This window comes from Hoplias malabaricus, chromosome 7 (assembly GCF_029633855.1).
Source record: "Hoplias malabaricus isolate fHopMal1 chromosome 7, fHopMal1.hap1, whole genome shotgun sequence".
NCBI lineage: Eukaryota > Metazoa > Chordata > Actinopteri > Characiformes > Erythrinidae > Hoplias > Hoplias malabaricus.
In genome coordinates, this window is record NC_089806.1 from 40,177,931 (window position 1) to 40,201,635 (window position 23,705).

Genomic DNA, 23,705 nt, shown 5'->3' on the forward strand with positions numbered 1-23,705 from the left:
CTAAGCTAACACTATTCCTTAAAGACATGTACAGGTAAAATAATAATGTAGGCTACAGATTTGAAGACCAAAATCAACAATTTTCTTCCAAAGGAATCAGTACCGTGGGGCTGTCTTTGCGTCATCACTGTCTCTCTCTCTCTCCTTCCTCCCACTGACTCTTCTTTTATTACGTCCCTTTTTCTATAATCACTCTCTCTCTCTGTCTCTCACTCTCTCTCTCTCTCTCTCTCCCTCTCTCTCTCTCTCTCTCTCTCTCTCTCTCTCTCGTTCACTTATCTGTTTGTGTGAAGTGTGTGTGTGAGTGTGTTACAGCAGCTCTCACAGATGGTGTGTGTTGCGCTGGTGTACACTGCAGCTGCTGATGTCAGCTGAAAGCAGATAGAGGATGTTCAGCACTTCTGTTCTTCAGCACCGAGAGCTGTTCAACACACTGACTTTCAGTCTCTCTCAGGCTCTCAGAGTCGCCAAACACACAACTCAAATCAGTACAACACAACTCAGCACAACTCAACTCAATGCAGTTCAGCACAACTCGGCTCAATTCAGTTCCAGTCAACACAACACAACTGAAAAGAACACCACACAGCTCAACTCAATACACGCCAGTTTACCACAGCTCAAATAACTCAACTCAGTTTAAATCAACACAGATTCGCACAACTCAACTCAATGCAGTTCAGCACAACTCAGCTCAATTCAATCCAACACAAACTCAACTCAACTCAACTCAGCACAACTCAACACAACACACCTCAGCTCAACTCAACTCAGCACAACTCAACATAACTCAGTACAACTCAACACAACACACCTCAGCTCAACCCAACACAACACACCTCAGCTCAACTCAACTCAGCACAACTCAACATAACTCAATACAACTCAACACAACACACCTCAGCTCAACTTAACTCAGCACAACTCAACATAACTCAATACAACTCAGCACAACTCAACATAACACAACACACCTCAGCTCAACTTAACGTAACTCAATTCAACTCAACTTAACTCAATACAACTCAGCTCAACTCAACTTAACTCAATACAACTCAGCTCAACTCAACATAACTCAATACGACTCAACACAACTCAACATAACACAACACACCTCAGCTTAGCTCAACTCAGCACAACTCAACATAACTCAATACAACTCAACACAACACACCTCAGCTTAACTCAACTCAGCACAACTCAACATAACTCAGTACAACTCAACACAACACACCTCAGCTCAACTCAACTCAGCACAACCCAACATAACTCAGCACAACTCAACACAACACACCTCAGCTCAATTCATCTCAGCACAACTCAACATAACTCAGTACAACTCAACACAACACACCTCAGCTCAACTTAACTCAGCACAACTCAACATAACTCAATACAACTCAGCACAACTCAACATAACACAACACACCTCAGCTCAACTCAACAAAACTCAATACAACTCAACACAACTCAACTCAACATAACACAACACACCTCAGCTCAACTCAACTCAGCACAAATCAGCATAACTCAATACAACTCAGCACAACTCTCAATTCAAATCAACCCACTTCAAAATAACTCAGTTCAGATAAACTCAGCACAACCCAACACAACAATTGAAATCAACACAACTCAACCCAACTCAACTCAGTCAGTTCCATACAATGCAACTCAACCCCATTTAACTCTACTAAAAAATCCACTGTGCTCAGTTCAAATGCACTGAGAATATTTTAAATTCTGTTCAGCTTGATTCTATTAAATTCAGCTCTGCTCCACTCACCCATAAATCCACTCACATACAGATAATCTCCCTCTGATTTTATACATTATTAAATCCCCAGACCATATTCACACTGTGAAACCATTCAACATTTTTCTGTAACAATTTCTTTAATGACATTGTCTTTATAATGGCGTCCACTGAAGTCACCCATTCACCAGCAAGAGCTCTTGTTCAGACAGTGGCAACGGCGTTCGTCCATAATCTGCTTATTTCTCCTTCTCCCGCCATCTCTCATCCTTTCTTTTCTTCTGTTTCTCCCTCACTGCCATGATCATGTGTGTCCAGTCATGTGTCTCTCCCTTCCCCCATTTTACAGACACACACACACACACACAAACACACTCCATCCCCCACAGAGATTACGAGTCAGCAGCTTCTTCTCAACAATGACTGATCACTGCAGCCGACGGCGCATTCTCCCTGTGTCTGTAGGTCTCTCTCTCTCTCTCTCTCTCTCTCTCTCTCTCTCTCTCTCTCTCTCTCTCTCTCTCTCTCTCTCTATCTCTCTCTCTCTCTCTCTCTCCTTTTTATTAATGCTGATGTGTGTATAAAAATTATTATGTAAATTGGAAAATATTCCTATTCTCCACTGGGCTTTGGAGTTGGTCAAAGCGAATCTGAACCTTCTGCTGCAATCTTTTATTCTGTCATCACTCCTCATATACCATGCTCTTACTCAAATACACACAGACACACACACACACACACACACACACACACACACACACACACAGCCAGCTATGTCTTTGTTGTTTCAGGGGACATTTCATAGACATTCATTTAGTGAAGACTTTATCTAACCTTAACCAGAACTGATTTTAGCCAAATTAGCCTTAACCCTAACCCTAATCCTCAGCCTAGACTTATCTAATCTAAGCTTAAACCTAACCCTTACCCCAATCTTACCCTGAATGTAACACATCTTCACATTTAAATGTAGTGATTAAACTTATGGGGACAAAAAATATTTGGCCTCCACAATATTATATATCTGGACCACAGACACCCACCCACACACACACACACACACACACACACATTTTCATTGTAGTTTTATTAAGTAACATATCATCACCCACTTCAAGAAAAAGTTATTACTTATATATAACACAAATAATACATATGTAATTAATGACACAAAATAATCAACAAAATACAGTAATGAAACGATTAGACCACTATTGGTTTCTTAAAGAACTACTGAAATCTACTGAACTCAGATCAGTGGTTCTTCAGGGAACACAGATATGGTTCCTTTATTGTATCAGGTCCTGACACATTTGGCATTAATTATTCTGATAGAGTCGATCACATGGGAATGATCCGTCTGAATCTTTCTATTGAACACATCACTGTTTTCTCCAAGTGGATGAGGACCAGGCCAGAATATGATTTCACCCCCCGCCCCCCTCCTCCCTCCCTCCCTCCTCTGTGTAAACAATAGATCCAAACAGTGAGTAAACAGTGCTTTAACTCTCCCCTTTCTCTCATTGAAAACACACATTGTTCTCCTTTAAAAGATCCTTAAGGCAGCTGTGCATCACCAGCCAGAAGACAGGAGGCTTAGGGGAAGGGGAGCCAAAACATAACAATGCAGCGGCCAGATCAAAGTTAAGCTCATTGCAATGTGCCTCAGAGTGGAGAACACCTAGCGGTGTGTGTGGTCCACGGCTCCAGCACAGGGCGAGAGACAGTGACTCAGAGAGAGAGAGAGAGAGAGAGAGGGGGACAACCTCAGAAAACACTAGGGTGAGAGCGAGAGAGAGGAGAATAGACAGAGAATGTAAAGAAAGAAATCTCAGATGAGTGGAGAGAGAGGGAATAAGGAGAGAAATTAGAAAAGTAGGAGGGGGGGGTGTGAGGGCTGTGCTGAGTTGATTTAAGGTTTATGAAGTGTGTGAGGTGGGCTGCACTTTTCTCAGGGAATTCCACACATTAGAGAGAAATGGCTCTGTTATGCAGCTTCTCCTTTAGCGCACACTCTAAAACACACACACACACACACAGAGCTAACGGCTGCAGTGGGACAGTGAGACTTCTGCTGTCTCAGGCATTTACTTAATTACCCGCATTAGGCTCAAATGGAAGGCTTCCCTTCCTCCCTCCCTCCTTCCCGCCTTCCCTCTCCGTCGTCCTGCTCTTACAGTGACTGCAGAGATAACCCAGGCTCTTAGAGAATTGAACTGAGGAGATGGACGACTGCAGACAGGCCCATATGGCGCCCTGCTCCCTGACCTGTCATACCATCAGCACCAGACAGGGGGCAGCAGTGTAGAAAAGGCCAGGGGCCAACAGTGACCTGCTGCCCGGCCTCAGCCACCACTGGCCTTTTTATTCCATGCCGTGCAGAACTTTCTGTGCTGACCCACGAAAAGATTAACCGGTCATTAGAGCTGTCGAGTTGCCTCTGCACACTCCAAGTGCCCGGAACAATGGCATTGCTGATGCTCCCACTGACTGTTTCCCCTGTGTATTGTTTTGTGTTTGCGCAGGTCACAGCCAGGGGATTCGCTCCATTGTTGCAGTTCGCCTACACGGCCAAGCTGCTGCTCAGCCGCGAAAACATCCAGGAAGTGATCCGCTGCGCAGACTTTCTGCGCATGCACAACCTGGAGGACTCCTGCTTCCGCTTCCTGGAGGCACAGCTGCGGAGCGAGGAAGACGGTCCCCGGCTCTGCCACAAGGTGGAGTCGGATGGCAACCACTCGGAGGATGAGGGCATGCAGGCTGAGCCACCGGTCGTCAACGCAGCTTGGGATTCCTCGCCGCGACCCTGCCATCGCCAGGACCTCCTTGACAGCCGGACAGATTTGCCCCGCTGCCCCAAGTATAGGAAGTACCAGTGGGCCTGCAGCAAGCACAACGACAGCAACGACAACGAGAGCTCCTCACACACCAGTAGTACCTCAGGTTTCCCAAGCACACTGCTGGATGGGCCGACTGTGGCGATCAAGCAGGAACCGCAGGGCGAGGACGAGCCTGTCCTATCAGGCAACGAGGGTGACAGCAGGGACAAGGACGGATCCATAGTTGACATGGACCTGGACGGTGGCAAGTCGCCCACTTGCCTGCGTGCCCTCTTCAAGCGGGGCTTCCCAGACACACCCGATGCTTCCCGGCCAATTTTGGCCGGCCAACCGGCCTGCAACCAGGGCAAGGCGAGCACTCAGGGAGAGCACAAGAAGGACCACAGGCCGGCCTTCCCCAAAGACGCCAAAGACGGCTTCTCAACAGGCCTGTCGCTGAGGTCGACGTCCTGCGATGGCGTCTGCAAACAGGACACAGAGCTGGACCGCCGCAGCGTCATCTTCGCGCCTGCCCACTCCTACCCGGGTGGAGGCAACTCGCCACCGGACAAGGAGCTACAACCCGAGCACTTGCCCAAAGGCTTGTGGGTCGGCAGTAGCCAGTCGTTACCCAGCTCGCAGGCTGCCTACTCCACTACGGGAGCAGTCCAGGGTGAGACACCTTCGTCGCTCCTTCTGTGCCGCCAGAGGCCCAACGCCAGTTGTCCGGTGCCCATTAAAGTGTGCCCAAGATCGCCACCCTCCGAGACCCGTACTCGGACCTCCAGCTCCTGCTCCTCATACTCGTATGCTGAGGACGGGAGTGGGGGCTCGCCTTGCAGCCTGCCCCAGTTTGAGTTCTCTTCATCGCCCTGCTCCAGCGTGAGCCGCTGCCTGCCCGCTGACCCACAGGAGTCCGGCACTGGAGCAGACGCCTCGCTTTTTGGTGCCGCCCGGCCCAAGATCAAGTGTGAGCGAGCGTACGGCACCAACTCCAGCGACGAATCCGGCTCATTCTCTGAAGGGGACAGCGAGTCCTGCCACGTCCAGGAGCAAGGGACAGAAGTAAGCTTTTTTTTTATTGTTGCTTAGATGTAGGTATTTATTGGGATGCAAAAGTTTGGGTGCACTCATGCTGTTTGTTGGAGTTGTTCAGACTTTTTTTGGTGATTCATTAGTGATTCAACATCAGTACCTTCCCTCAACAGTAGCGAATGTGGACAATGTTTTTAGCGATCCCCTTGATTTCAGAAGAAATGCAGGGTGAGTAAGTGTCTATAACCCTGCACTCACTGCTGCAGCTGTGAGTTCGCAGGATTAATTTCCCACATCAAAAGCGTCTAGTCCTAATTCCTCCACAAACCCTCCTCTGGTTCCAGCTGTTTTTCTCTGTGTACAGGATGATATACCGGAGACCTGAAGATCCTGCTGGTAATTTACGAGGCGGCAAGGAACATAATAATGATCAGCGTGTCTGCGCAGAGCTCCGCCTGGGCCGAGATTTACGGCGATATTGTGAGCTGCCAGATATTTATCTGCAGTGTGAGAGGCAGGTCATGTGATAAGCTAATGGAGAGCATTAGACACAGTGAAGTGGCAGTGTGAGTGGAGCTTGGTCATGTGACTGAGTCATGCTGGGGACGATGCTGAATGAAAGCTCGCCTCACGTTGCTTACACGCGGCATCACTAATAAGGGGGCGATTGCCAATGGAGCGCCGTGATTGGCCGAGGCAGAGAAAGGCAAAGACAGATGCAGCGGGTCTTTATCCTGAATAAAGGTCTCATGTCTTATTTAACAACATTCATTCTCCATAATTGTCCATATCCAGAGGTCAGGAGTAAGCCGGAGATTAAACGCTTATACCCTTGTTTACTACGCCGAGGCATGTGCATGTGTTTGTGTGTGTGGGGGTGGGGAGGGGCAGTTAATATATATGACATTGTGGGGACTTGTCTTCCATTTGGGGACAAAAAACATGTCACCCTAAGGTTAATAAGGTTAGAGTTCAGAGCTTAGGCTTAAGTTTAGGCTTAAGTTTACCTTAGGGTTAAGCCTCCATGATGATCCATGTAGCGCGTGTGTGTGTGTGTGTGTGTGTACAGGGCTGCAGGTTGTTAACCATGCATCATTTTTTCTCTCATTTCTGATGCAAGAAGAAAACATCTGCTAGGAAATTATTAGTGATGTCATTTGCATAAATATATTAATATTCAGTATATTGCACCGCTTAAATATGTTTCAATTATGAATAAATGTATTCCATAAGCAAAAAAGTAACTAAGTTGTTTATTAGCACTGGTGATGACTGTAGCACTCTCTCTCTCTCTCTCTCTCTCTCTCTCTCTCTCTCTCTTCTCTCTCTCTATGTGTGTGTGTGTGTGTGTGTGTGTGTGTGTGTGTATCTCTCACTCTTTGCTGACATGGATGGATAAGCCAATCCTCTCATTCTGCAGTAATCCACCTGGCCAGACAGGCTCTGGCTCAGTGCTGTTTACTGCGAGGAGATCAGCACATACCACACACACACACACACACACACACAAACACACACACACACACACACACAAACACACACAAACACACACACACACACACAGAGAGAGAGAGAGTGAGAGAGAAAGACAGAGAGACAGAGAAAGAGTACAGGGACTTAACCTCATGCATATGAACATTTCTGATGAATTAGTCCTGGGTTCAGTGAGGTTTATGGTTTACTTTTCTGTGCTGGATGAGGTTAAACCCATGGACAGCAATGTGTTTCTGTGAAAGAAAAGCAGAGAAGGAAAGAGAGAGAGAAAGAGAAAGAGAGAGAGAGAGAGAGAGAGAGAGAGGTTTCACCTCCACCAGCGCATGGGGGGGGGGGGGGGGGTTGCGCAAAGGCAACTGGCTGGTTGCCATGGTGACGGAAGCCCACTGAGATGAGGCAGCTACTTTTTGGCAGCTTGAGTCACAGACGGATGGACAAAAATATGACCAGTAAAATCACATCAGCAGGACAGACCATTCTCACAAGCAGACAGAGAGACAGACAGACAGACAGAGAGAGACAGACTGGATGAGCATCTGTGGAGCAGCTACATACGCTGCTAAATATAAACAGAGACGTATGAATATATAAATATAACTGTTTCTCTATAACCCTCTTCAGTTCTGTAGAAGTCCACCAGTCGAACAGAACCGCGCTCTTCCTCTGTCAGTCATCTTCTTCTCTATATTAGTGATGCCACAGTTTTAAAGGGAAAATTCAATCAACATTAAAAATACACACTCACCACAGCTACCTACTGCAAAACATAAGTTGCTAGATGAGGGCTTCCCAGTGTGGTGCATGCTGGGTATTGTAGTAAGAGAACGTAGATAGACAAGACAAGAAGCAATAAAGGAAACAAACCCGTAAGAGAAATGTAAAGCTGACTGGAAGGGGGCGGGGCTTCAGGACAGTTCAGTTATTACTTAACTACACTGAGTTGCTACTTGTGGGCAAAACGCACCTATATTTGTCCCCTGTTTTTGGTCCTAGCCAGTTCCACCCACCCGCTAGGTCCATGTCATTTTGTATCCCATCATCTTGGTTTATAAGTCTACTGACTATTAATAGCTCGTAGATGTTCACACATTACGCTGCCAAGCTATCAGCCCCCAGTCTACGCTGTGAGCGAGTGACCACTGAAATGAATAGCCGAGCTAATCCACTACTGTCTGCAGCTACACGCTAATCTCAACAGCCTGGAGTCCTGCACATCGTCCTGACCTGTTGTACAGTCTATCTCTCTATCCCTCGCTCTCTCTCTCTCTCTCTCTCTCTCTCTCTCTCTCTCTCTCTCTCTCTCTCTCTCTCTCTCTCTCTCTTGCTCTCGCTCTCGCTCTCGCTCATTCCCATTAGCCTGCATTACCTACATTATGAAGCCCAGGCTTATCTCATTAGCTTTAATAAAAGGACTGAAAAGCCACCCGCCTTTAGCCGCTGCTCATTAGAAAATGCTAGCTCACGGTCCCTGGGGGTTGTTTCATTTCTCTTTCTCTCTCTCTTTCTCTGTCTGCGTCTCTCTCTCTCTCTCTCTCTCTATCTCTCTCTCTCTCTCTCTCTCTCTCTCTCTCTCTCTCTCCCCAGTGAGACAACTGTACAAACAAACAGCAGGACGAGGGAACAGCGCTCATAGTGCCTCTGTGTGTTTACACAGCAAATGGCAGGAGAGAGCGAGGGAGGTGTATTCAGATCAGAGGGAGACTGACAGAGAGAGAAAGAGAGAGAGAGAGAGAGAGAGAGAGAGAGAGAGAGAGAGAGAGAGATGGAGGATTGAGTGAACACACCGCTGCCTACCACTGGAAACAATGCATTCAGAGAAGGAAGGAAGTTGTTAAAGTGTAGGCTGATCAGAGCTCTAGCCTAAAGGGTTAAAGAGAGGGTTGCTGGACAGTGGCCAGCTCCGTTTCTCAGTTGCCGAGGCCTCGCTGGACTCGACACATGTTTAAATACACAGGACCCCCGTCCAAGAACAACTGCGTAAACCCGCGTAATGAGCCGTGATTACACTGCAGAGAGAATTACACCCAGTGTTTATCATTTAGGGCTGAGTTCCTGGAGAATATGAAAGAGTGGAAACGTTCGTCTGGAAGGAAAAGTGGGTGAAAGCAAGGCTTTAATTGTGTGCTGTAAATAATCAGGGATTTCCTGAAGATGTAGACTGTCAGCAGAGTTGAGAGTAACACAGAACAGAGTCATAGTACTGTACTGTAATTACATTTGCATGTAATTAATCATTCATTCATTCATTCTTACGTCTTCGGAATGGGCTTCACACACTCACCCAGTCACAGCCAATTCAAAGCAACACACACAGGTCCTGTCGGGGTCCTGACCATTGAGGCTAACAAAGTATGCAGAGCAACAGCTGGACTGCATTCTGTAGAACTACAAAGAGCTCCCGGAGCCGATTGAATGGACTGTGAGTGTAGAAAGCAAGTGGTGGCTTTAAAGTTTTGGCTGATCAGTGTGTGTTGCCCGTAATGCACAGACTAAAGTGGACATTAAAATAGCGATGGTCGGCCCAGGTCTGCGGCGTGCTCTCTCAGGTCAGGAGTGGGTATTGATCTGAGTGGATGCGTGGGTGTGATCAGTTCACTCTTCCTTTCACTTTCTTCAGCCTCACTGAGATTGTTTAACCCTTTCAGCTGAGGAAGTGAGCACAGAGGTGGCTCTGGCTGCCAGAGCTTTACGTTGCTCTCGCTATGAGCCGACTGTGGTCTGGATATTATCGTGTGCCGCTTCTTTGGTAAGATCGCAAACCGCATCAGGCTGCGCTGGAGAAATTGCTGGGGGTGAGGTTTTCTTCTGTGATTCTCTGTTTCGACTCCAGTACAAAATACAGCACTAGCTCGCGTAATGCGGCTGCTTTGGAAGGGAACGGCTGATTTCTGAGACGCGTTAAAGCTGTCAAAGGTTTGTAGGGCGGTGCGATAACATGGGGTCAGTTTTAAAAAGGCAGCTGAAGCCTGATTTTGGTTTAAAATACATCTGAACTCACAAGTCAGGCTTAATTCCTTCCACGGTGAGAAGAACAATTCAACAGAATGGGTGTGAAATACATGGAGCTGTCAAAGGACAGGGTAATAGCTCTAAAAGGAAATAGATACAAAAGAAGAAGCCAAGGGAGAAGCTTCTGATGTTTTCTGAATAATGAACTGAGTACTGAAAAAAATAGCATTACTTAGCATTAAAATGGCTTTGTTTTAAGGGTGATGTTTCCTCACAGTTTCCTAGCTCTCTGGTTCTTCCGGGAGCTGGAAAATAGCCCCTTGTTGATGCACAACCCTCTCTCAGTAAATTCAGGAAAGAAACTAATGGCTCCATCCAAAATCTTCACTGTGAAATGTTGAAAAGCATGAAAAGGGTTGAGGATGTTGTCTGATTCCTGCTCCGTACATGAGTAAAGCTGGCTTATTTTTGCTGTTTCAGATGTGTTACTACACTTAACGTGGAACTGACTCCAGCAGCAAACTGCAGACTGAGTGCTACAAAAATAAACATGTCGAGTTCCACCCGAGTTTCTGTGGTAATTTTAACGTTGAATAAATTCGGCTTAGTTCCCAAACATAACGTTCCACCTTTAATGATGAGGAGCTTGACCAGAATCATTTACACTGCCTTAAATCATCTCTGATTCCTTACACTGTATTATATACTTACACACAGATATCAATAGACCATTATTTCACTTTATCAAGTGGGTTATTCTGGATGTGGGTCAAAACCAAGGAAGAAGGGAGTCGTTCGTTTCCAAAATTAGGCTTCTGCAGACCTTCTGAAGCTTTTATTAACAGTGGCGAGAACGCAGACACTTGGATCCCAGAGCAGGGAGAACGCTGTGGTGACCACAGACAGGTCCATCATTCTGTTCTCGCATGTGTTTGAATGTCTGGATATAGCCCTCCATTACTCAGCCGGTGTGGAGAGCTCTCGTAAGAGCTGCAGGAAGAGTGGGATGGAGAAGAAAGCCGAGGAGAACCCAGCAGCCCCTCTTTGGCCGTATCTGTGTCACTGTGAGCCTCATTACCGAGCACACGTGGCCCATAGACAGCTCCAGTCTGAAGTGTGAAGACACATGAAACAGAATTGTTCCGGCCAGCGGGCAGGTCATCTATTATACAAGCCCTGGGTGGACGTCTCTGAACCAGAGCTCGGAGCTCCTTTCTGAACTGAAGCTTCTCTGAATTGGTGGCTGATACTGAGAGTGAGAACTGAGGTTTGGGAGTGATCAATACTGATATTCACACTCTCACACACACTATTCATTTGGGCAGGAGATACATACACACTCTACAATGTGTAATGAGTGCACACTCTCTACAGAGGAATTTAACTGGTCAGAGCTAACTTCACCTGTGGACTTTGACCCATTCCTACAATCACCCAGCCGTGCTATGGAGTGTGTGTGTGTGTGTGTGTGTGTGAGAGAGAGAGAGAGAGAGAGAGAGAGAGAGAGAGAGAGAGAGAGAGACAGAGAGAGAGAGAGAGTGAAAGAGAAGGATGGGCCACTGTGCTGCAAGTAACAGATGAGACCTACTTTTGAGTCCAGACCCATTTCCAGAGCAATGATCCATTGAGAGAGTGTAGTGTGTGTGTGTGTGTGTGTGTGTGTGTATGAAAGAGAGAGAGAGAGAGCAGGTTTAAATTTATGAGTGCTGCCGGTATTCACTCTGTCATCGCTGCCTTGTTGCCGGTCCACTTCTAAATATAGACGTCCCCCTGACACCATGCCCCCCATCCCTCCATCTCTCCCACCGCCAGTCTCGCCAGAGGGGGGAGGTCACAGAGGAAAGGTGCCATCTCTTCTGTCATTTCTTGCAGAATGTCAGTAGACTTCTGTCTCTCTCTCTCTCACACACAAACACACACACACACACACACACAACTGACTAGATTTGAAAAGAAATCTGCTGGGATATTTTCCCACACCTGTCAAGTTCAGTCTTGTTGGTTGCATTTTCTGATTCTCAACATCCAAGCGGTCTGGGCTGTGGAGCGGTCAGAACAGCAGAGCCTTTCTATTTCTGGTTCTCAGTAATGTACGACGTAGTATGATCCTGTAGAATAAAGAAGATCAAAGATGTTGTGGGACTTGGACATTGTGTGTTCTAGCCCCGCTCCGGGTGATTATCTGTGAGGAGTGTGGTGTGTTCTCCCTGTGTCTGCGTGGGTTTCCTCCGGGTGACTGTCTTTAAGGAGTGTTGTGTGTTCTCTCTGTGTCTGCGTGGGTTTCCTCCGGGTGACTGTCTGTGAGGAGTGTGGTGTGTTCTCCTTGTGTCTGCATGGGTTTCCTCCAGGTGCTCCGGTTTCCTCCTACAGTCCAAAAACACACGCTGGTAGGTGGATTGGGGACTCAATAGTGTACATAGGTGTGAATGTGTGAGTGTGTGTTGCCCTGTGAAGGACTGGCACCACATCCTGGGTGTATTCACGCCTTGCGCCCAATGATTACAGGTAGACTCTGGACCCACCGTGTCCCTGAACTGGATAACGGTTACAGACAATGAATGATTGAATGAATGAAGGAGGTCTCGAAACACGCTTGTCCCCAGGGGCCTCATAAGGCCGTGATTCGTCCCTGTGTCAACAGCATTAATATCCATTATGTTACTGTACGAATGTGTGAGTGTGTTTCACCCTGTGAAGGACAGGCGCCCGGTCCAGGGTGTGTCCCCGCCTTTCACACAGTGATTCCGGGATGCTCCGGACCTACCGCAACCCTGATCTGGAAAGGCACTTACAGACAAATAATGTGTAATGAATTGATGTTATTGTACGCTGCTGTGTATGTCTTGTGTTCTGTTACCAGTTTCTGATTCCACTCTATTTTATCCTGAAACTATGTGATTACACACTCACACAATCACACACACACTGCACACAGACTCTGCATTGTTCGAACGCCTCTTTGGTCACTCTGGCGTGTCTCTGGGCTTGGCCGTTGTGGCCGGGTGCTTGGCCCCCTGCGGCTCTCACTGGCTCTGTGGCTCTTCTCTTATTAATGAGGCTCCTGGCTGCTCTGGGCTCAGCTCTGAAATCGCTATGAAGTATGAGGGAGAGAGAGAGAGAGAGACTCAGAGCTTTGATCTCTCTGCCTACAGAACGCACTGATCTGGGGACAGCTTCACGTCTTTGTGGGTTCTGATAAATGGATGTGGATGGGGTTTGGGGCTGGTTGTAGATCAGCTGTGTGACTTATTGCCTCTCCCTGGGGCAATTAAATACCCCCCTACTGATAACAGGCTGGATCTTGATGTACACATTATGTGATAGAGCTAGTTGAGCTAGTTTTAGGCTTGGCATCCAGAACATCCAAAGTGACACCATCTCTCTCTCTCTCTCTCTCTCTCTCTCTCTCTCTATCTCTCTCTCTCTCTCTCTCTCTCTCCATCTTTCCTCCTGCCATCTATTTTATGTTTTCTGCTCACTCTTTTATCTCTCACACTCTGCATCTTTTCTCATTTGCTATTAACCCAAGATACAGTTCTCCCTCTCCATCTTTCTATCTTTCTTGCTTTTATTCTTTATACCCACTTTTTTCTTTTTCTCCCCCTCTCTCTCTCTCTCTCTCTCTCTCTCTCTCTCTCTCTCTCTCTCTCTCTCTCTCTCTCTCTCACTCTCCATCCCAATTGATCCCTTCCTCATTTGCTCTCTCTATCACTCTTCCTCTCATTCTCTGCATCTTTTCTATTTGCTGTTACCTCCAGCACACCCTCTGCTCCTCTGTCTCTCTCTCTCTCTCTCTCTCTCTCTCTCTCTCTCTCTCTCTCTCTCTCTCTCTCTCTCTATGTCCGTGTGTGGAGATATCAGAGGAGTATGAGATGCGTGTGTGATGTTCTTATCAGAGCAGCTGCCAGAACCAGAGGCAAAAGCAACAACAGCCACAGAAACAGCAACAAGAAATCAACAATCAAAAACAAAGCTGTACATGTTCTTATGAGACATTCACAAAAATACTACATGCAAATACGTAATAGATTAGAATAATATTAGTAATATTAGAATACACAGAACGTGCCATGTGTCATGGTTCTGATCTGCATACTCATCCCCCCTCGTAATCACTCTGTCAGGACTGTGACGGAGGGAAGGAGGGATGGAGGAATAATGAAGTGATCCAGCTGTCTTTATTATCGGCAGCAGTCTGCTCACACACGATGACAGATGGAGCGCATGTTTTTGTCTTTTTCCTTTGTCATCTCTCTCTCTCTCTCTCTCTCTCTCTCTCTCTCTCATTACCTGTGCTGGAATGGGATGAATATGCTTTGATGTCAGCGTCTCTTTGTCACAAGCCCAGTTGTGGGCTGCTGCTGCCACCTAGTGGTGGAAACGATCAACTACAAGGTTCACAAGTTCATTGTCACTGTCACACAGCACCACCATATTACATCATGTTACAGTAGAGAAGAACGATGATATCAGAGTCATATCAGCATTCATCCGATGATGTATTCTCTGTCTTCTTACTCTAACTTGTCCTTGCTTCATCTTCAAATGCTTATGTTCGAAAAATACCTAAATGTTGTTCCTGATCCACTCCAAAAAATAAGGATGCCACAAGGATGATAGCCAATTCCTTGTGTTCTTACCATTGAGAAGCAGTCACTTTAATATAGTAGTAAAAGCAAAGTGCTTCTAGTGACCCCTAGTGGAGAACTTTCAGCCTGCTAAACATGAGTGGGTGTGTGTGAATTACAGTGATTTCTATGTGAAAAGTCTTGCTGATTGTTTGTGTACAGAGCTTGGATCTAAAGCTGAGCTGATGATTGATAACAATATGTGAAATTTATGTTGAGAAATGTCAATAAATCTTTATTTTATTTTTTTTATTTTTATTTTGAAGAGTCAACTTAAATAACCAAAACCAACTCTAATAAGAAAATCTGTGTCCCGTTGCAGATCAAGCTTCCTTTCCCCGTTGATCAAATCACAAATCTTCCACGGAACGACTTCCAGATGATGGTGAAGATGCACAAGTTGACCTCTGAGCAGCTGGAGTTCATCCACGACGTGCGGCGGCGCAGCAAAAACCGCATCGCAGCGCAGCGCTGCCGCAAGAGGAAACTAGATTGCATACTGAACCTGGAGTGTGAGATACGCAAACTGGTATGAACACACACACACACACACTTAAACACATACCTTTCACTCTTCAACCAGGGCCCCACCAGCAGCTGAAACCCACTCCACAATGCGACATATATCACCTCATAATAATATTAACTCCTCATTATAAAAAAAAAGCAAACAAGCGTTCACTGAATTAGTGTAAAATAAGAAATGGTCAGAATATCTAAATAAGAGTCATTTAATTATTTACCTTACTTCTTAAATACCTTACCTCTCACCCTTTCACATACAACAAATATTTTTCATGCCGTATTCACCCCATAGTGTTGTACTCCTGTGATGTACAGGATTTTTATTTTTTTTGCACGTTTCTCTGAACTATGTGCGAAAAATATATCAAGGAAATGTACCAAGACACATTTCAAAGCTAACACACCCTGAGGGACCTTAATAATTAATGATTAACATGTTCAGCTTTTAGTATCAAGCAATCAGACTGATTTCTACCCAGGTCTGAGTGGAAGACTCCAGCCTGTTGATACAGGATATACATCCAATGTAAACGTGACTCATTATATAACAGTTGTAACTGAGTGCAGCAATTATGTAAATACATATCAATCATTACGTAATGCTAAAACCAATGTATAGCCATCAACGACTGACAGTCCAAGACTAATCCTCCTCTGACTCTCTGGGTGGGTGGCATCTTCCTCGCTCTCTTCCCACCCTTCCATACTCCATTACTCGGGATGATGCGAGCTAATGCAGGTGCCTGTTAGTTAATTAGGGTTCTCCTCCAAGTGTGTTGAAGGAAGTAGCGGGAGTTTTGATATGTTTCATTCTAGCTGTCATCCTCCCTTCATTTTAGCATTATCTCACAATCCCTTGGCATGTTCTAGTCTGCCATCCCACCTGTGCATGTTACTATAGCAACACTCCTGCTGCCAATCACTGGGGCAGCCCCATGGATTTTCCACTTTCGGGGGCGGGGGAACAGTACTTTTTGAAGTGCATTCTCACGTGTGTGTGTGTGTGTGTGTGTGTGGTGTGTCATCACTGTAGGAGGACTGACAGCACAGCTCTTTTGATATTTGACACCACGCACACACACACACACACCTGATACAATGTTACAACCGTCAGTGGAAATGTATCCAGTGAAATGACATTCTGTCTCGCACCCTCTTTATCTCTCACTCTCTCTTTCACTCTCTCCTTCACCTCCTCCGTCCATTCTCCCTTTAGATCCACACTGAATGATATTCTATAGGTGTAAGGCATCCACAGCTGCAGAAGTCAATACCTATGCAACATTAAGTTTTCATATTGTGTAAATGAGCAGTAACAGTTAATTCATTCATTCATTCATTGTTTGTAAACCCTTATCCAGTTCAGGGTCGCGGTGGGTCCGGAGCCTACCAGGAATCACTGGGCTCAAAGCAGGAACACACACTGGAAGGGTCAGACACTAATCTTAGTGTCCAGTCAAATGGTCCTTGTGTTCTGTGGAGATTATATATCAGAATGTAATATAATCAATTACGTAAGTTAGGAGAGAGTCCAAGCTAAAAACAGCTCCACTCCTGCTTCAAATCCGAACACATCCACAGCTGCTTGTGTCCATTCTCCCACTGTGAGTCCTCCCACAAACATATATATAGTAAGGAAAATTATCTTTGGTTATTGAGGCTTCTGCAGTTTGCTCTGCTCCTCGTGGGGACCACACGCTGAACCTCACAATGTAAATGATTCCAAAGTGAAGACGTGTTTAGTGTAACAGTAAGATCAGGGTAAACTGGTTAAGAGTAAGGGTTAGGTTAGTTGTAAATATGGGTAAACAACGGGTAGGTCCCCACAAATATGTTGCCCACAATGCATGAAAACAAACCTGTGTGTGAGTGTGCGTGTAAGTGTCTGTGTGTCATGGAAGGTATAGAGCTTGTGTGCCACGTGTTTGCATTGCTGAGCATTCCTATATAATGTAGTCACTCCCTAAAGATACTCAGGGATGTGTGTGTGTGTGTGTGTGTGTGTGTGTGTGTGTGTGTGTGTGTGTGTGTGTGTGTGCGTGTGTGACATCAAACATGAACACACTGGGTCACGTTTCTATACCCTGCACTGTATAGGATCTGAAATCATACAATGAGCCATATTTATCATTCTTCTGGCAGTCAGAGCTGTTAGAGTTGCGTGTGTGTGTGTGTGTGTGTGTCTGTGTGTGTGTGTGTGTCTGTGTGTGTGTGTGTGTCTGTGTGTGTGTTTACATCTGTAATGAAGGTATTGTGCTATAGTGATGGCAAAATGTTGGGCGCTGCCCCTAGACAACATATTAATAAATTAACAAAGAAATGAACAATATATTTTAAAGAAACAGTGCTTGTGTTGTTTTTGTGCTGAGCTCCATTTTTGTGATCACAGAAATATGAAAAGAAGTGGAGGCTGGATTGGGGAAAGTCCTGGCTAATGGGTGAGATTAGGGCTGATTAGAAAAATGAATTGATGTTTGTGTGTGTGTGTTCTTGCTCCTCAGGTGTGTGAGAAGGAGAAGCTGCTGACTGAGAGGAATCAGCTGAAGGCGTGTATGGGGGAGCTGTGGGAGAACTTCTCCTGTTTGTCTCAGGAGGTGTGTCGGGACGTCCAGCTGAGTCCGGAGCAGGTCCAGTCTCTTCACCACTACTGCCCCGTCCTGCGGCCCGGTAACTCCGTCTCCCCAGGCAACCCTGCCTCCTCCATCTCCCCAGGCATCCAGGCCCCGCCCACCGCCAGCATCGACCTCACCAGCCGCTCTGCGACGGCCACCCCTGAACCGGACGCTCTGCCCGCGTCCGGACGCTGGGTTGCGGGAAACGGCCTGCAGCATGAGACCAAGGCTGGCTCCTCCTCCTTCCTGGAGGCGGGGCGTTCCCTGGAACAGGTCAATCAGACGGTCACAGTAGACTTCTGCCAGGAAATGACAGAGAAATGTACCACTGACGAACAGCCGAGGAAGGACTGTACCTAATGAGAGTGGTCTTTCCACTTTTTTTTTTTTGTTTTTGTTTTGTTTTTTTTTGTTTTTTTTGGTTTTAGTTTTATTTTCGGTAACACTTTTAATAAGGATACCTTTATTAAGGGTTTATAAAGAGTTTATTAATGAATGAGTTATCCAATGGTCATTAATTAGGTTGGAGCCATTCATTAATAGCAGCAAGTCATTACAAAGCAGTTAATAACACAATAATTACACAAACTCTGCTAAACATAAATACTCAAATCAGTTACAGATTTATGGTTTGTAGATGATTTATTAATACTTTAATGCATTTGTCATTCTTAGTAACAATTTACCAATCATTAAAAACTTATTAATAAAGAGTTTATGAATGGCATATTAATGATTTATTAATGTCCCTTAATCAAACATTTATTAACTAAAAAAAATTATTAAGGATGAAGGTTTTTTTAAGTTGTCAATGACCTACTTAGTTACCATGATTAATAAACCCATAATAAACATGTACTAACCCCTTAATAAAGGTGGTCTTTTAGCAAAGTGGCAGCGTTTTATTAATTTTTACTTTTAATTTTTTGTTTATTTTTCTAATTATTTAATTCAGTCTTCTGACGAACCCTCAGAGCTCGAGGGGTGTTGAGATGGTCAGCCTCTGCCAGTGTTCTATGAAATATTTTTAGTTTGTTTTTATACATATATATATTTATGTTTTGTTTTTGTTTTTTTTTTGTCAATTTTTTTTTTTACGGTTGACACTACAGTTGTCTTAACAGCAGCAATACTGTTACTCCAGGTTCTCTCCAGCTCGGCCAGTGGCAGAGTGGCCGTGGCATCTCCCAGAAACTCTCTCGCAATGGTGCTATGACCTCTCCCCCTGCCCCCACCCTGCCCTCACTGACCTCCGCAGTGCAAACGCTGTCTTCTTCTTCGTATTACAGTCCACTCAAAGGGGATGGGTTTCAGACCACATCTCACATTCAAACCTCCACGGACCTAGCAGCAGCTTTCTCTCTCTCTCTCTCTCTCTCTCTCTCTCTCTCTCTCTCTCTCTGTGTGTCTCTCTCTTTGTCCCTCCTTCTCTCTCTTTCCCTTCCTATTCTCTTCTTACATCTCTCTCTGTGTCTTTCCCAGAAAAATCAGCAGTGTTGAAAAAATGTTGTTCTGCAAAAACACAATTTATTCAAATCTCAAACTCAATAGAAGCCAATACAAGCCAATGGGCAGGTGCTCAACTTTTCACAACTGTTTTTCATGGTCATCATCAATTGTAAACGATTGAGCTTGGCTTGAAAGGCACAGATGTATTAGGTGTATTAGATGTATAAGGTTCATTTCCCTGACTGAAGAAGTATGTAAAATTCAATGACAGATATAAACAAAGCCATTCCAGTTTCTTTAGTGTTAAAAATTAAGATTTCTGTACAGTGGTGAGGACAGGATCAAGATATAATGATATCAATTAAACATATTTATTTATCCCATATTTATCCCATGACCAGTACATCTACACACTCTGTAATGTAAACAGTCATTTTGACATAAACAATGTTTTGAAATTCAGTTGTAGAAGTTGGTTGAATGTCCTCTTCCAGTTAAATCCAAATGACAGCTTTTCAATGTGTAGCTGTTTTTGCCTGAAAATGAAATAGTAGTGCAATTAATAAGCGATGATCCCTTGCAGACTGATAATGAAATTGATTCTATTCTATTGCATTACTATAACACAGGTGATTTTCTGGGGACTCTCTCTCTCTCTCTCTCTCTCTCTCTCTCTCTCTTTGTGGCCCTTGTCACAGCAAATCCAAACTCAGGAAATATTCTGAATGTTCGATATAGTAACTCATAGAAAGGAGAAAAAATTAAGGATACATGAAAGATTTTTTTTTTACAACAACTAGACTGTAAATGTTCATATGCAAAAAAAAAGAGAAATGTCTTCTGTGTTACACATTTGTAGGCGTCTCCACAACACTTAAATTTGTACAGACGGTTGTATCTATGGGGAAAAAAAGACAAAGAAAAAAAAAAACACAAACAAACAAACATTCCTCTATTGCCTTCTACAGCACTGAAATGAAAGAATGGATGACGGGAAGGAAGTGGGAAAACAAAAGAGGATCCCCTCGCATCAGCAATACCATTGCGTTTGGATGGGTTTAGTTTGCGTTTTTCTGTTTTTCCGGTGGTCGTGTATAAAGTGCTTTTTGGGCATAACGTGTGTATATAGTTCAGAGCATGGCGAGTGTATTTGGTGACTTTGTACAGGTAGTTGCATTTAGGTGTGTGCTATTTTTCTCTGGGCTTTTTTTTTCTTTTTTTTTCATTGTGCACCTTTTGGTTTGCGAAGGGAAAAATAATCTATATATTTGCTTTGCTGTTTCCTGTCTGAAGTGAATTGCCCATGACGGTGGGTGTGCTTAAAAACTCAGGAAACCAGCTTATTACATACTTACTCATACACACACATTACAGACACCACTGGGCAAAAGTCAGACTATTCACTATTAATTGCATTTCCTCAAAGAACAGCCATTAAATACAGGACTAACAACATGATCATAACATTTTGCTCTATCAATAGTTACTTTGTTCAGATATTAGTGCAGATATAGCTATTTGTAATATAAGCTATCTGTAGTTACACCCCAAAAGTTCAGTCAAACAAGTTGAATCTCAACAAATAATCCCACATTCACTGGTGTTGAGGTATGGGCTCTGGTAATGCTCTATTGCTCTAAGAACCACCAGAATAATCTTTCTTTGATTCTTATTTGTCTGTTTCCTTTTCTGGGTAAGAGCTTTTCAAAAGCTCCATGTCCTTTAAGACCCAGTTTATTTGATCTTCTCAGAGTAGAAGGAAGGACCCCAGTAGCTATGGGTGTGGTCCAATCTGAAGTGAGGGAGTCTGTTGTGAATCCCATTCTAACATCAAATCTTCTCAGAATTACCTGCTCAAAAACGAATATGTATTCTTGGTCAATTTAACTGGGAATTCAATCATTGTAGGGTGGTCTCTGACTTTTGCACAGTGCAGTACACACAAACCCACACACACACACACACACACACACAAACACAAATCATGATCTCCCACATGATCCTACATTTCCCACACTCTGTGGATGTAAATCCTCTTGCATGCCATTTGGACTGATACATGCCCCAGGCCTATTTCATTTCCCCCCTCAGAAATGTGCCCTGCCTCCTTGTGTTTTCAGAGGGAAATTTCTTTCTTGTCAGTATTTAAAGAGATACAATGTAAAGCATTTGAGTGGTTGGGTGTGTGAAAGCCACCAAGACCCCACAGATGCATTGTTTGACTTCAGTGTTATATTTTTGAACATTCAGAGCAAAAAAAAAAATGTTTGCCACCTCCTTCCCAAAACTGGAACAAAAGGAAAAGTGGTGACTCAGGAACAAGAAATGATGCATGAGCTCTGTTTATGGACACTTCCTGACCCCATGTTTAATACCGGCACTTACTATCCACACCCTGAGGTCACTGAGGTCAACCAGATTTCTTTTCCAGCTGTGCTGCTGTTTGTGTCCACTTCTAAGACAAAGAATTCAGCTTTATATGCACTGAATTATGGTATGGTTCACTGAATCATGTTATAACTCACTGTAGCTATGTACAATTTAGCAATTTAAAGTATTACATCTGTACATTATTTTATTTTAGTCAAAATATTAGTACACAATAAGGTGCATTTCCAGTTTTTCCAAAGCCATCTGCAGCCAGATCAGAGGTTCAGTTACAGAAATTTGTTGAACATCCTCTTCCAAGTAAATCCAATTATTTACATTTACATTTATGCATTTGGCAGATGCTTTTATCCAAAGCGACTTACAAAAGAGATATCTTATACCTCTTATAAATTATATCTTATGATTCACAGCTGATCTCATGTGAAAATGAAAATTAAGGCAAGCTTATATCAGTTTGTAAGATGTTATAATTAGCAGCATGATGCATGTATAAACATTAGGTTAAACATTTATAAAGTTCTAGTGGACACTGAATAAATGTCAGCAAATCTGGCCTTAAAGCATGATCTGGTTGACCTTGGGGATCGCTTGTCCCTCTGTGCACTCTTTCTATGTTTCGGCACTTCCTAAAGTGTCTGTTTCACTTTCGGGACCCTAAAAGGACCCTAAAAGTCTGAAGCTGAAGCACTTAATATGGGTACTTAAAAGTGACCCCGCCCACACCCTTCCCAACAGTTAAACTAAAAATGTAAATCTGTTGCTAATAATTTCAGCTGTCTTAACAAAGACCATGTCCAAGAACTCAAAACAAAACCAAAAACTAGAAAAGAAATTTGCAATACAATTCATAAGTTTGATGACTTAAGAGTCTAATAAGCTAAATCAGAGCTCTGGTAAAGAAAAGAAAGGAGTTTTAACTTAAATCAATGTTAACTTAACTTTTTAAATGGGTATTTAACAGTCTTTTGCTATAGTTCTGTATTTGCCCTTTATGTATATTTGTTAGAGCCTTATATCCATAATAGGATTGCATGCTGCCTGTATATTTTATAGAGTCTGTCTATTTGTCCCAGGCATTTGGTTGCTCTGGAAAATGTAGTCCTAAATGACAGTCTTTCTTTTATTGATCAAAAGTCATTTGTTTTGCTTTTATATCAGATTTCAAGTCAAGCGGTTTGGTTAGACCTAGCTTCGCCCCTCGCTGCTCTTGAACAACCAAGCTAACATCCATCTATTATGTTTGACATTGAGTGACTTGGTACATTGTACCAAAATATGATAACAATCCCTAACACTTGTACCTACCTGCTTCGACTGTGATATAGAGGTTCTGAAAACCTTGTTTAATATGTGTTTTCGTGATTGGATCATGTTTGGATTTCACAGTGCAGTCAACAATAAAGACATGTGCATCTTTAATACTGTGATAGGAAACATGGTAACACACTGAAAGTGGGTTTTATAGGGTTTGTATTATCTGTAAATTGTTGGCATCTGTATAATCTAGACTTGATCCAGATTTGAAACACATGTTAAAACAATTTGTAGACAAACTCTAATTTAAAGACATTGTATTTAACCTTTGTGTGTGTTTGCATGACTGAATCCTATTAGTTCCCAAGGTCACGACCACTTCATTCGAAACCTGGTCTGACCCTGCTATAATCCCCTTCATGCGACCCACTCACACGCAAGACACTCTCACACACAACACAACACAAACTCGCACACAAACCTACAGGTAATACTGGACGCAGTGCTCTGGTTTAGGGATTTAGGATCTAGGTTAATTGTGATTGCTAGTTTTATGTGCTCTTAGTTCACTTTGTTGCTTTTCTTCTCTTAACGTGTTGTTCCTTTTTTTCTCTCTTTCTCTATCTAGAAAAACAAACAGTATTTGACATTTTTCATTATAGAAAAATTATAATCAGGTACAAAGACAGGAACTAAAGAATTTATCGGTCCGAGTGGTTGGACGGGCGGGTGGACGGACTCTTTTTCTTGTGCACACATATGCAAATCATCCCTATAAATAAGTTGTTTTGTT

General features: G+C 44.0%; 1 protein-coding gene across 1 annotated transcript in view; it reads left to right on the forward strand.

Moving 5' to 3' along the window:
- The window catches only part of bach2b (BTB and CNC homology 1, basic leucine zipper transcription factor 2b), a 92,311-nt gene extending 74,133 nt beyond the window's left edge, over window positions 1-18,178 (forward strand). The window contains exons 3-5 of the mRNA XM_066677701.1: window positions 4,282-5,640; window positions 15,004-15,210; window positions 17,708-18,178. Coding sequence (XP_066533798.1) covers window positions 4,282-5,640; window positions 15,004-15,210; window positions 17,708-18,178 — 2,037 coding nt within the window. The remainder of the gene's footprint in view (window positions 1-4,281; window positions 5,641-15,003; window positions 15,211-17,707) is intronic.
- The last annotated feature ends 5,527 nt before the right edge of the window (window positions 18,179-23,705 follow it).